Below are 15920 nucleotides of genomic sequence, written 5' to 3'. Positions count from 1 at the left end.
CGATGTTTTATTTATTTTCACCGGTGATGGTGTTAATTTTCCTGTACAATATTTGCATTCCTATTATTTTAATTTTATGTATCCCACGTAGCTACACGAAAGAGGCAAGTACCTACATAGACTAGGTGTTTGAAACCCTTAAATAATTGTATCCTATCTCGCTCTAAGATGAATACTGCCGTTTTTTTGTTTCTTTGTAGTAAAACGTGTTCAGCTAATATAAATTGATGACAGTCGGCTATGAGAATTATGTATCTATCTATGGCAATATAAAAAGGAAATTAGTTTACATATACCATAAAGGGTAAAGTTAAATTCAATTATTGAATTATCGGTATTTTATGTACCTACCTCTTTGAACTTATAAAATTACTAGCTGTACTCGCTCGCTTCGCTGGGAATTTAAAATTAGCATTATTATTTATTGTCATTATTATTAGGGAGTCCAACACTCATAAAAATATTAGCCTATCCATTAAGTACATTATTTTCTACATGGATACCAAGTCAATCGGATGCATTGTTCAGTAGTTATAATGGAACATCCGTAAAAACCACTAGATTAATTAAATATATATAGATAGTCCATACCTACATGAAGTGGTTGATCTTTTTAATCGTTTATTTCTTTATTGATTGAAATAAGAACGCGAACTCTGGAACAGCCTGACTTAAAGCAGTCATCATAGATTTACCGGAAAATCGATAATGCCGTATATCTTGAAACATAACGTTGAAGTTGGAATTTTTTAGTTTACTAGCTGTTGGCCTCGCCGTTTCGAAATGGATCTCATAATAAAATACGCAGCGTGGTGATAGCATGGTAGAGAAAACCGTCCTAGCTGTGGACATACACATTCGTGTTTTCCCTGCCAAAAAAAATTATGCATAAATGTCGCTTTATTTAAATTTTGGAAGGTACAGGGAAGGAGAAGTATCTTTTAAAGGGGATAGATCGAAAAAGTGTTCAACTATAAGCAACTGCAAAAATCTACCAAAACAACGTTAGCGTAGCAAGTGGTGTAAAATTAATGTAGCAATTGTAAACGGAGAGGGGTATTACGAGTTGAACAATATTTATTATCACTTTAATTCACTTTTGGCTTATCTTTGATACCACCTACAGCGGCGCCACCCTAATTGGTTGCTTTTCGACGGACACTTCGTAAATAGAGAGTGTACTCATAACATTACCCTCCATGAGGCAAGATTATTTTAAATGAAAACATGGAGGGTAGAGGTAAGGAAAACGGTCTCATGTGGAAGAAGCTTGAAAAGGTGTCCTACTTTCAGCACTAAATAACAGTTCAAAAATCCTCCAGAATGGCGCTAGCATAGGCACAGGGTATGATATGAATTGAGCAGTTGTTAACTGATTGAAGTGTGCAGAGTTAGGAAATTTAATATGTTTAATGACTATACTTAGTGACAGTGTAATATACAAGACCTCACATGTTTACATAGTTGAAACTAATTTCGTCAATAAAACCTAAAATTATTGCTGTGGTAAAACGTGGAGACTCGATGGCATTTTCTTATCAGCTTTAAATAAGATACTTTTTGTGATTTTGTAGTGCTTATAGCTCTTTCGTCCTTTTTTATTTCTCAATCATAATCTAATAACATTCAGCACCTTTTTTTAAATTTACCCGGTCGCTACTGTGGCGCCACCCTTATTTAGCAGATTTAATCGGACACTTTACACACAGAGACGGTTCTCCTTACATATACCCTCCATAAATAAAAATAACACAATTTTTTGGCTAATCCCAACCACACATAAAACATATGTTTCCTCTCAGTTAAATTTATACAACGACTGTTCTAGCTTAGTCTCTCTATATTTTAAATATTGTATTATCCGATCCTATTAAGTGTAATACCCAAAAGATATGAAATAAAGATGGCGCTACTTTCCCAAAAAAAATTTTGTCGCTTTCTAAGTTGACAGGTCCGTTCTAACTGTAACTTCATTTCTTTGCGCTTTGAAGTCAAATATAATACACATTGGTATTGTTTTAAAACGATTACTGCTATTTGAGAAAAAAATATAAGACTTACCGCAAGATGTGTTAATAGACATAATATGTTTAGTTATAAAAAAACGAAATCTAAATTTGCACGTACGCAGAAAAATGACCCGTAATTTTTTTATCTAGTCGGGAAGGAAATGGTTTGGGAAACTTAAACTGAATGAATTCAAAACATGTCTTAAGACTTTGCAAACGTCTCAAAATTACATTTTTTTTCTTAATTTTTTTACTTTCTATGATAACTCCTCGTCCATTGAGTAAATAACACTGAGCGAACAGGATCAATTAACTGATTTGTAATATTATTAACTATAATAATTTATTTACAATCGCAGAACATTCAAAAAGTTCGGGAATTTCAAAAATTAACTATTCATAGATTGGCAACATAAATACCATTATCGATTTTATCCAACCGTTGTATTCAAAAACAATATTATTTTACAAGTGGCAACACCTATATTTACGCCATAACTGATAAGTCAAAATTTTTAATTTTAGATAAAATTTCTTTTACCTGTGATTTAATATTTAAAACGTTCAGTAATTTTTCTATCGTTACCTTAATCATCTGTCGACTATTTAAAGAATTTGGTCTTTTGAAAATATGTAGTTGTAATTAGTGGAGTCCGACCTAATGATGATCGTGAATAATGTTATGGTTTATAAAGCATAGCGAATGTTGTCAAATGGATCTTAGCGCTCGTTGAGTACGCTCCACTCCTCGATGTGCACCTTAAACGTGAACACAAGTGCACGCAGTGTGTCAATATAAAAGACAATGTTTGATAGAGAAACTACCGCTTAACAACAAATAATTCTAGTCTATAATATACTTCCATTTACCCTCGTATTTATATTTGCGGACAATTTCGTTTGTGTGTTCGAACTGAAGACGTGAAGATGTTCAGTAAACATTATGAGACTCGGTTACTACAGCAGTGCAGTCCTGTGGCAAGGAAACAGTCTGTACTGGTCCAGGCTGAGTTTAACAATGGTGACAGGTTCACACCCTGCAGAGCTGGAAACAATTGGCAGACAGCTTTTCAAGGTAAAATGTTCATAATATCTATAATCTTCTTCGAAGTTGCTAAATTACATATTTTGGGAATAATGGGCAGTCAATATTAAATATAAAATTTTATGAAACTGTATTTCTAGGATCTTCCTAATTGAATGTAAATTTTACTAATTTTTTTGAATACCTAAATTGTAACATAATATCAGTAATATTTTTCACTCTGGTTTCAATTCTAAAGAATCACATATTTCTTATTTAATTAAATTTAATGTTAAGAGTTTTAGTGCTATTAAAGTAGCAAAATTATAAAATGCAATTAAGATTATAACCTCATGTCTTGTGTAATTTACATTGTGATTTCTATGGGCTCTGATCAGATATTGTCAAACTAGAGATATATTTAAAATGAATATCATTTGATTTTACACATTAAATTTTACCAACAAACATTGTAGATAAGTAAGAAAAAAAAAGTTTATTATCAACAAAAAATTGTATGTATTGACAATAAAATTGTTTCCTATTTAGATATTTTATTTACGCAATAAATAATTACATGCTACGTGCTTAGAGTATAGATAAAGTGACATTGACCCAATTCAATCCTAAAGTTACATAATTGAACAATAAAAATTCCTCTACATAATCTCTTCAATCTATCTTATTTATTCAGTAGAACTTTAACACTCATTTCATAGAGAACTAAAGGTAATCTTTAGTTACATTATCCTAAATATCTTAAATTTGTGTCTTTGGAACATCATTATGAACAGATTTGTGATCACTTTAAATGTGTCTGTACATTTTAGGAAATTTACATGTATATACTGACGATTAGCACTGTAAATTTTATAACTAGTAATATTACTAGTGCATAAAAACCTGATTTTGCATTGAGTCTTGATATTTGCTAAATGTTACCAGTATGCTCTGGAATATAAGTTGCTAAGTGCATAGGTGTCAATTTCTTAAGCCCCTTCAGTGATCTTAAGTGGCTTGGTAGATATGATATTTTAGATCTTGTCGGACATAACAAAGGAATACCACAAATTTAAGTACAGCATGTGCATTTTATGAAAATTTTATAAAATAGAATAGGGACAAAAATAAATCAATAATTTTATTATAAATCAACACCTAAATTTTATGAAGTTGGTCTTTTATAACTTTTCATCTTATTCGTTGTTCTGGTTAAAATTTTGAAATAATATCCTTACCCAGCTTAATTATTAAGTACTAGCGACCCGCCCTCGCTTCGCTTCGGAAACATTAAAACACACATGAAACCAAAAAAAAAATTAAAAAAAGTAGCCTATGTTCATCAGGGACAATGTCGGCTTCTAATGGAAAAAGATTTTTTCAAATCGGTCCAGTAGTTTCGGAGCCTATTCGAAACAAACAAACAAACAAATCTTTCCTCTTTATAATATTAGTATAGATGTTTTTCTTTATTATTTTATACTAGCTGACCCGGCAGACTTCGTAGTGCCTCAATCGATAAATAAAAGACCTAAACTTTTATATAGAATAAACTTAAAACAAACAAAAGGAATCCGTCCGACGGGGGACACGTCAAAGGGAAAACAAAATTGTTATTTTTATTTAATTCCGAGAATTTTCATATTTTTATACCTTTTAAACCTTCTCTGGACTTCCACAAATAATTCAAGACCAAAATTAGCCAAATCGGTCAAGCCGTTTTCATGTTATGTCGTGACAACGGAAAACGGGTTTCATTTTTATATATGAACTCAGAAATCTCTTATGTCAAATCTAATATTATTTTTTGTTTATTTTAGAAAACCTTAGTTTTTCTAAAATAAACAAAAAAATTTTTTTTAAAGCATGTCTTTCTCCATACAGCAATGTTACATTTTATGTAAAGCAACAAAACATTTTTTTTAACATAAATATGACACAGAAATAGATTTGGACTTTGCTTTTTCATCAATACAGGTAAATTGGTTTTATTTCCATGAAACTAAAATTATTAATGGCTATTTTCAAATATCTACATAAATTGCAGCCCTTTGATGTATCAAAAAGATTGCTTGGTCTAACTTTCAAACATATTTTCTGGTTGCCTATCTGCAAATAAATCATATAGGTTCATTAAGACAATGGTATTTATTGAATTAGAATTTAGACTTTGGCCCTTTAGGTTATGTATGTGGTATGGTAATCATTGACATCACAGTGTCTGAAGTTTGGTAACTACATAAACCACTTAACCTGAGGAGTGTATGTCCATTAATTTTTTAAGTAAATAAAAAAATCATGAGTGCCGTTCCTGTTAATTTACTATTATGTATGTAGGTTTATTATACATAATTCAGTATTTCATTAAAAAAATATTATTTGATGGGTACACAATGTAGAGACACAGATTTTGCTCACAAACCAGATCAGTCACGGTTCAAGGATTTCCTTATGTACGCCAGTTGACTGGTTATGCTTCCCACAATACGATGCCATTGTGAGCAGCCAGGCGTATTGTGAAACATTTGACACATAATATTGAAATATAGTTTTTGCAAAGCTATGTTGCTTCTGTCACTGCCAAAAATTTTGAAATTAAAAACAAAAATTACATGAGTTAAAGTTTAAGTCATGTAATTTTAACTGTTAAACAAATGTTTTAGGTTTTTTTTTTATATATTTAAGTTTGGAATTTTGATTTACCAGATTTATTTTTATACCCTTAAGATAACTTTTTTAAATTTGTAATTAAAAAATTTGTAATGAGATATTTAAAAATTATATACACCAAATCTAATTATGTCTCATTTGCAATAACCTATCATCATTAGGAACTATAGTGCATAATAAAAACACAAATATACAAGTAAATTTCCTCCTAGAACAGTCTAATAAACAAATTGAAAAAAATTTTAAAGTACCTTAGATCAATTGACAAGTTCATGTTCCCCTCTCATGAAGTTAGCCATGTATCCAAAGAGCTTGGAATTTCAGTTGTGTTATATAATGGTGCCCAATTTCAGTGACTGTTTGATAGTAGAAAAAGAGGGATAATTTTTACTAATTTTAATGTCTATAAAATTAGGGTAAATTATTATTAAAATTTGTAAGTTGATATAAACAAATTTGGTACAAACTACCTGTTTGTACAGGGTGGCCCATAAGTCCTTTGAAAAGTAAAATTTGAATAAAACGAACAGGGCGCGCGTGAGCGGTGCAGGGGAAGCGTGGGGAGTAACTTCGGTTTCTGGGAATTTAGTCGCGATGGAGCGTTTTACCGGAGCGGACCGTGCGTTTTGTGTGCGCGAGTTTTATAAAAACGACAATTCGGCAACCGTTGCGCGGCGTAAATTTCGAGAACACAAAGGTTTACACAACTTTGACGACACTTCAACTCTTCAAACGATTAAGAACTGGGTTGCTAAGTTCGAGGAGACCGGTTCGACGTTAGATAAACCGCGGTTGGGTCGCCCAAGGACGTCACGTACGGAACAAAACATAGACACAGTGACACAGTCTATTCGCGAAAATCCGACACAGTCAACTCGTAAGCGATATGTGGCTATGATCGAAGAGTTTTTCATACCAGAATTGCAAAACTTTTCAGGCTTTAATGCCAGGACGTGGTTTCAACAGGATGGGGCCACTTCTCACACCTCTAACACTGCTATGCCCGTTATCCGTCAACTTTTTCCTGGCAAAGTTATCTCTAAGAGAGGAGACATTTCTTGGCCTCCACGTAGTCCAGATCTGACCCCGATGGATTTTTTTTGTGGGGCTACCTTAAGGCTAAAGTATACGACACAAACCCGCGGTCAATTGAGGCCCTAAAAGAAAACATCCGCAGAGAAATGACAAGCATTTCAGCAGTGACGTGCCGCGCAGTCATCGACAATTTTAGACGTCGTTTGCAAGAGTGCCGTGATCGCAACGGATTACATTTAGGAGATGTTATTTTCAAAAAATAATTCCCGTTTTTTAAGCTTTTTATGTAAATAAAAATTTAATTCATAATGTAATTAGTTTTATTTTAATAATTTTTTTTCATATCAAAGGACTTATGGGCCACCCTGTAGTTATTAATAGTATGCTGTCATGCAAAATCAGAGACCTAATAAATTGGCACAATGTTGAAACAATTATCTTACTGGTGGTAGGACCTCTTGTCAATCCGCGCTGGTAGGTACCACCGCCCTGCCTATTTCTGCCGTGAAGCAGTAATGCGTTTCGGTTTGAAGGGTGGGGCAGCCGTTGTAACTATACTTGAGACCTTAGAACTTATATCTCAAGGTGAGCGGCGCATTTACGTTGTAGATGTCTATTGGCTCCAGTAACCACTTAACACCAGGTGGGCTGTGAACGCGTCCACCCATCTAAGCAATAAAAAAAAAATGACTACATTAGCTATAAAATTTAGTATACCTGGTATATTATATGAGCTCAAATCCTGGTGTTAAGTGGTTGGTGGAACTCATTGATACCATAATGTGATTGGCGTCATCTGTCACGAGACTTAAATTGTCTTCGAACCACAATTGTAAGTGTGTTTGAAAAGAAATTTGGCAGTTGCCTATCGCTCTAGGTGACAGTCTCATACATACATGCACACGGCATATTATATAGGCATTTACGGCTAATAAAGCAACGATAAGAGCTGAATTAAGTATTCAGAAGCTTAATGAGAACGTTCCTTAATGTAATTTTAATTACTTAAACGGTTTAATATCGCCTTTAATTTTTACTTTTTAATTTATAAAGTGTCATTGAACAATTGTATATCGTGCCTACCGTCATTTTTTCTATATAAAATATTTCTTTTCTCAAAGAAGGGTCTAATAGTGTGGCAGTATGATTTATTTTTACTAGTGAAAATGAAAATCTTTGTGAACAAAAGCTTTAATTATATCTACGACCTGCGAAAACCGAAAGAATTAATATTGTCCTCAATAGTTTAAGACTTTTCGGCATTGACATATCTATGGACTCCGATAATCACTATACTAGGAGGTTATCAGTTTGTCTGTTCCTCTTCAGCAATAAACAAAAGCCTAAGACCCAGGCTCGTTCTAATCAATATGGAATACTTGAAATGTTTCGTAGAAATAAAATACCACATTCCATTAAAATATAACATATAGAATAATCCAGGCTGTTAGCAAAAATGTTCTTACATTATTCACGTTTTCGATTCCACATAAATAGCAGTGTACGGCATTATTTATAAGCCAGCATTGAATGCAGTGCAGATAGGATACGCTTTTGTTGCGCTTCTAATCCGCCGGACCAAAATAGCTCCAAGTGGCTCCAGGTCGCCACTAACAAAAGGAACATGAGCCACCACAGCGCGTCTCATTCGAACTCTGAAGAAATACTACGTAGCATTAATACGTAATATCAACAATATTTTTTTTATTGTTAAGATGGGTGGACGAGCTCACAGCCCACGTGGTGTTAAGAGGTTACTGGAGCCCATAGACATCTACAATGTAAATGCGCCACCCACCTTGAGATATAAGCTCTAAGGTCTCAAGTTTAGTTACAACGGCTACCCCACCCTTCAAACCGAAACGCATTACTGCTTCACGGCAGAAATAGGCGGTGTGGTGGTACCTTACCCGTGCGGACTCACAAGAGGTCCTACAACCAGTAATTACGCAAATTATAATTTTGCGGCTTTGATTTTTATTACACGATGTTATTCCTTCACCGTGGAAGTCAATAATGTTGAACAGACAAAAAAAATCCATTAATGTTCTGTAACGCAATCAAAAGTTAATATTCTAAACTTATTGTCTATTTTGTTCGCTACCGCCTAATAGATCGTAATGATAGTGATTATAAGTAAATCTCGTACTTGCAACGTAATAATAGGTTGTAACGTTCGACACAGATTCATCGTCGCCTACCAGCGAAGGCATTGTTGTCATAATGAGTACTTTTCTAGAACTCTCCACGAATGTTAGTTCTCGCTTCTGTATGAAGCGTTTGTCTATTTATTTTATCCTTTTCAAATTTAGCAACGCAATACAATGCAGCTAGGTTATGGTTCGTTTTAAATTAGCAAGATTACGTTTTGTCGATGATTAAAGGCTCACGAAAAGGGACCTTGAACAGAACGATGACTGACGTTCCGTGCGGTGGGTCGCTGATCCCAAATGTAAGCTATTCTTTAGTACCTGATTTTTTTTTGCCTAGGCACCGATTCCATACATTCAAGTAAATAAATAAAAACAGCATTAATTTTTTTTGAAAATTTTACAGATAATTAATATTGAAGAATTATTATGTTTACTCACTTATGAACGTCTGATTAATGATTGTGAAATAAGTAATACAGATATGACTACTTATACTATATTATACATTTAATTTAATTGATGTGAAGTTATAAAACGTGCCACTGAACTTCACAAGTTAATAAAAGTGAGCAATGCTCATGCAAAGGCTGAATCTGATGCACCGAATAAAATAAAAATACTGGTTCTATTTATCTGATATGAACTAAGCTAGAGTTCAATATCTCCGACTTCCAAGGTCTATAATAGCATGAAAAGGCACAGGAAGATCGAACAAAAGGTTTTGCGCTCTCAGTCAACTAGGAATAAGTCTCGGAACTCCCTAGATTCTGTTTATACAATACTTATATTAGATAGTTATATGAAAGTAAAGTTGAGTGCACTAACTTTCTAGTAAGCTAAGTGCATCGAAACGGTGTCTCGAGAACGAGAACTCCCTTCGTCCCTGTCTTACGTACGTTATTTGCTATTGAACGATAGAGACGGCTGACAGAAATTGCGTAATGATACCACATAACGGGAAGTAAGTGTACTAGAAGGGTTCATTTCGCCAACGTTGCTCTCGCCGCATCTAAATCTATGCAGCTTCTCGGAATGCATTTTTCCTTTTTCTTTGGCCGCACTTTTAATAGTCGAAGAACTTAAATGTATTGTTAATTTTCTTTTAAGCACTTACGAAGATACATATATAGCGGTCCGCTCCGGCTCCGCCCGGGTCTTTAAAACAAAAATTTCAACGATATTTGACGTTTTATTTTTTTAAATAAAAGAACACTTATTGCGGCATAACTATAATACTCAGACATATGCTGTCGCGACACTTTTTGTAAATAATAATGTGTTCTACAAAGTCGTACATGATTTTATTCTATCATCAATAGTTTTCGCAGGGCACGCGATGTAAAGAATATTTTAGGTAATTTTTTTACACCTTGAGTTGCATTATTGGAGTTTTGGTAAGGATCCCTAATTTTTTTCAAAAAAGATTATAGTGTCTGTCACTCGGGAATAGTGTAGCTTCCAAACAGTGAAAGAATTTTTCCAATCCGTTCAGTAGTTTCGGAGCCTATTCAATACAAACAAACAAACAAATCTTTCCTCTTTATAATATTAGTATAGATAATGTTCATTAACTTTTTTTCAACTCTTATCTTTTGTAATGTACGTGTATTTCAAGTCATAAGCAGAGATTTACGTTTAAAGGGAAACGTTCAATTCATTATTCAGTGTATTTATTACAACGTTAAAGCCAACTAATTATATTTTTCCGAGCGGAGGCCTAATTAATTTTCAAGGTAAAAAGTTGTTGCTCGCTCGACTAAAAGAATGATATTCTAGCGAAATTACTAACCATTAAACCAGTGCCGTCAAATAAGGCTGTATAATTTTATAATAAGAACTAAAAGCAGTTAGTTTTCTAGACGTTATGCTTATAAGTTATGGCCTTTGTTTTAGTAAGCTTTAATAAAAGTATATTTTAAATTGCAAAGGAAAATTAAATGAAATTAGGCATCTGATTTACAGGTATCTGCTAGGTAATTGCAATTTCGGTCTCATATCTCAGGATGGCAGTGGATAATCACGATTTGTCTGGTCTACTGACTCCGGAAACCGCTTAGCGCAAGATTGCCATCTGATATGTAAATCATTAAATAGAACTATATCGAAATTGTATCCACACGGATCGGCCAGTTATTTTGGTTAGACAAAGCGTATAACTCCTTATACTCCTTAACCCGAGTGATGAATACGTACGCGCGTATATGATCGCTCGTTTTTGTCACAATTGTCCATATGGGCAGAAAATCGTCCTTGGAAAGGCCGCGGCTGCTAACCGATGCGCGTCCTGCACGTGCCTACAGGAATATAATGGATTAATGATAGGTTCACGTCACGTGTTTTGTTTACTCGTGTTCATGATTTACAACAATCCCGGGATTTTCTAAAGATGTCTTAATAAGATTAAAATGTTGTTCCGATTCCTTTATAAGACGACGATTAATCTTTTCGGTCTTTGGTGTCTTCGCTATTTTAGCTTACCTATTTACCTTGTCAAGCAACGTGCATAATGTTATTTAAATTGGTCTCTGCTTTTTAAAGATTCGGTATTTTAAGATCCTACCAAGATTCGTTAGTTCCGATTTTAAATTTACCAGGCGCGTTCCTTCTTTGATAATTCCGAAATTTAATGAACCCGATGACGTATGTAGAATTTTTGAAATTTTCGCATTCATTTTGGTACCTTTAAACTCTAGATCTATTTCGTGATATAGTGAATGCAATATTTTGGTAAATTTTTGTCCTGCATCTTGAAACAAAAATATATATTAAGACTTTTAAATGTGATTTATGTTTTATTGATATACATAGCAGTGAATAGGTAAAAAGCCCTACGCTAATTATAACGTCATTAGTATTCCTTTAAGGTTCAAGCTAGCTTTATTTTTTGTTTAATTATCTTTGTGCAATATGATCCAATGAGTGAGCCAGTAGTCGAACCGTGAAGTTTACATGAGGCGATTGCAGCAATCGCGTGCCTTAGGGATCACTTAGGAGAGGGCGTTCACACCTGCGCCTCGGATGGGGCATTAGCATCCATTAATATGCATTAAAATCACTGGTCTGAAACTATGATGCAATTCACGCTAAGCCATCGAATCCGGTATATAAATTCGATAGATGTTTTATTGATATTGCCATTTTATATTTTCGGTATGTTCAAAAATTTTATTATCGCTTGTAACTAAAATTTTTTATGTTCCTAACATGTTTTTGCTTTAACATTCGTAATGTGTTCTCGGCTACAATAATGTTTAATTTTTCTTTCACCAAAAATTAAAATTTGTATCTACGTATGTATTTAGCACCAAGCTGGCTTCGTGCTTATTGTGTACACGTCTGATATGTGAAGGGAAATTTATCTTCATTAATTAGCCCTTTTAGTGTATCATTTTGCATGTTTCTACATTCAATGGATACTAAAAATCTCTGGACCGTGAATGATAAATATAGAAGGGACGATGCCCTCTGGTGTAAACTATAAATGCCTATATCTAGTTTGATGGTTTCTCATCCGCGACGGATCCCGCTCTCTGCCCCGTTCTCGCTCAGATACAACGCAGCGTTGAAAATAAAGTAATAATAATGTACCTACATTACGTTTATATCATAATATTTTTTTCACATTCCGAATAATTTCACTCGTCACACTTGTATTGTGATTTGCGACTAGAGAATTTATTCGAATAATTATTATCGTTATTCGACCGTCAATCGATGGGTAATTTAGAGAATTATGCAATTAATTTTATAGTCTGTTCACAAATCGAGTTATTATCGGATTGCAGTAATTTCCTTTATTGTCCAGTTTTATTAGATATTTTGTTTTTGTTTCAAATGATTTGTAAACGGCTATTCATGTGTCCTATCCGTGTAGCGAGTTATGACTTCCAAAATCACGGATACAACAAAAACGGATGTCGTAACCGTATCCGTTTTTAATGTTAATTAGTCTTCCATTATACTAATGTCGGGATTGGCTTAGGTCAAATGGCACTCGGGTCTGCGAGTGTTTGCATTCAAACCGATATTTGCTCTTCAATTTGCCGCATTATAACCTATAGGACGTTGAAACTGGGCAAGTGGCGTTGTATTAAAATATTAGCGAAAGAAAATGTAAAACCTCTAGCCGTTTTAAAATGAATTCAATTCCAAAGGAGATACACGATGAAAAGGTCGTTTCTCAAAACTTTGATTCCATATTCAGTCTTCGTACATTCGTCATTTTATTTTCATTATATTCAAAATGTACGTATTTGCAATTTAATGCATAAATTGTATGTGCATATGTTACACACCTCGGTTAGAGAGTGCGCCATCGAATATCTAATCCGAATTCTTGTGATAATCGATTTCGGCAGGTTTCGTTCGCTAAAAATTCTACGTACCCAATTATATTTGTATCCCTGACCTGTATAAAGATAAAATTGATGTAATTTGGTGTAGTATTTTTCGGAAAGAGCATCGTTTTTAGCGTTATCAACGAGTAAATATATAATGAAATGCAATTTGCGATAGCTTCTCCAACCTGTATGCTCGGATAATGTGATAAAGCATGTGTTGTATGTTCGAACCGATGTCCTACTAACATCCAGAACAAATTATTTTGCTTTTGATAAGTTATCGATATCAGAACAGATTGTGTGTGCACGTATTCGTATGTTCATCGCCTTTAACTTGTTCGCACTTAATATTTGACGAAATTTAATTCCACTTTTGTCTCTATGTGAAAATACTTAAATTGGGTCGTTTTTCAATTAGCAAGCAACTAGTCTAACTGCATTAAAGAACAGCGTTCAAAATATATTTTTAATGTAAACAGCTGCATTTGTCTCGAAAGAGATCATTCATGCAGCTGTATAAACATTACACAATTCTGTTAATTTTGGGTGGGCGAATGCATGTTTGCATGGAAACAGACGTGTTAGCACTCTCGGCGAAATCAAGACGAGTGCAAGTGATATATTTTCCATATTTATCATGAAACGCGCCGGCCACTATTGATTCGTAATTCCGACTTTTTCTTTTTGCTTAAACGTTTTTAAGTTTTTACTGTTGTATATCTAATGTATATTTTATGATGGAAGCTAATTTAAGATTTACTTTATTGCACTGTGGTTTCATTGACCCGTATCGTTGTTAGTGGGTTCCTGTTCAAATATTTTTTGTTACGTTGTCGCAGTGTGTGCCGTGCATAATTCGATGTGTGATTGATTTTATACTCTGTCCAGTCGTTTTATTGAGTCTGGCATTATTGTCCGATGATGCCATTACGAAGGGTGTGCACGTCTGGCAATATGGTTCCGTACACCTACACTGCAATTGACTCGGATGACCAGCCTTCAACCTCCGATCAGCTGCGATGATGATATCACCTCGTCTATTATTTAATATTTGTTCAGCGCATACCTACTGCTCAGGCGGCGAGGTTAAACTTGATTTCTCGACATATTCCGGTTGCTGGGTTCTGTCAAACTCATTTTATCTCGATTGCGTTGCGGCTGACGCTCTCGGCTCCAGGCACAGCTGACTGTGTGATTCAGCGGTAGTACTCGCATAGTATGGGCTTTCAGAATTGCGAATATATTAGTATTTCTTGGAAGTTCATTGTACCGATCAGCTGAGTCAACTGGTCATTTTGTTTCATTTCTTTTCGCCACCAATGTAATCTCCGTACAAAGTTGCAAATGTGTCCATTATTTTACTCAAACTCACGCGAGCGTATTAAGGAAATATTTGTTAAGCCGAGAACCGCATTTTTACTGAGCTTCGTTTGCATTTCGTGATTCACATTAAATTCACTGACGTATTTTCTTGTATCCGATTCTATAAAATAATTGATTGCTTCAAAGCTAAATATAAAAATATTGAATATAAATTTCGTTTTTTAAAATCGTAAAACTTATATCGCCGTCCGAAGTAGTGCGACGAAAACAGTAGCTGAATTTTAGAAGAAAAAAAATTGTTGAATCAGTTCGATTTCAAATATAATTTTATTTAATAATGGTATGCTGCTTTTTGTACACTGTAGTACCGTGTCGCTGTTCTAAATCTCATAATGTGCAGTTAAAACTATGCGTTAATAATTAAATAGCTTATTGACAAGTCTAGACAAGTTTTGTGGTTTGGTTGGTTTTAATTCTCGTCCATCTCATATTTATTGATCATCTGGTTTAATCATATCAACTAATTCGACATAAAGTATTGTCTAACATTCATCATTCACGTCAACGACGATAGGGGATTTAGTTTTTTTTTTGCATGCCTCAAATATAATAATATGTATATTCATTTCAACGCAACGCCTAAATTCATCTAGGAATTTCTTTAGTTTTTTGACGATGAATTAATAGCACTTAGCCGATTGTTTAAGTCATTAGTTGTTTGATTTTGAATCATGAATATTTACATGTAGATTTTTTGTTCATATTTTTATTAAAATTCAGTCGATTTTTTTCTCGCAATAGTAATTATCGTTGGCTGTTAGCTTTTTTTTGGTTAGCGACTCAGCTTTCCCTGTAGCGTTTCGTAGATAAATTCGTTTGCATTCATTCACAAGCAAAGTAAAAGTAGGTTGAGCGGCTGTATTTAGAAAAGCCTCTGAAGCGTGTATATTACAGAGTATAGTGTACGTTGCTAGTTTACGACCCGTGCAATATCTTCTGAACCACAATTATACGTGCTTCCTTCGTTATGTTTAGCGGTGGTTTAATAAAGGCTCTTTTCGAAGTGGTCTTTATGAGTTCCTGGTGACAACTACTCTAAAAGGTATTACACATGTGTGTGACCAGTTACGAAAGCAAACAATGTGTGTTACTTTGTTTGCTCGGCCTATACTAATACCGCTGGCCTCATTGAGGTGCTTAAAGGCGGTAGCTTGACTACTTGACGTTGTGTTGTGTCTAGCAAAACTAATTGGACGAAAAAACCGAACAGTAGCCAAATTAAGCAGGCAACAAGGTACGATGACTGGATAATCACATGGCCGAAGCGACACACGCCAATACCAAATGATATATCTAACAAATATTG

At 34.3% G+C, this 15920-nt stretch overlaps 1 protein-coding gene across 1 annotated transcript in view; it reads left to right on the top strand.

Moving 5' to 3' along the window:
• Positions 1-2500: 2500 nt before the first annotated feature.
• Positions 2501-15920, top strand: part of fzr (fizzy and cell division cycle 20 related) — a 56345-nt gene continuing 42925 nt past the window's right edge. The window contains exon 1 of the mRNA XM_028173773.2: positions 2501-3084. Within this exon, the coding sequence (XP_028029574.1) occupies positions 2937-3084 (148 nt within the window). The 5' untranslated portion in view covers positions 2501-2936. The remainder of the gene's footprint in view (positions 3085-15920) is intronic.

This window comes from Bombyx mandarina, chromosome 15, assembly GCF_030267445.1.
Source record: "Bombyx mandarina strain Sakado chromosome 15, ASM3026744v2".
Lineage (NCBI taxonomy): Eukaryota > Metazoa > Arthropoda > Insecta > Lepidoptera > Bombycidae > Bombyx > Bombyx mandarina.
This window is presented reverse-complemented; position numbering and strand designations above follow the sequence as displayed.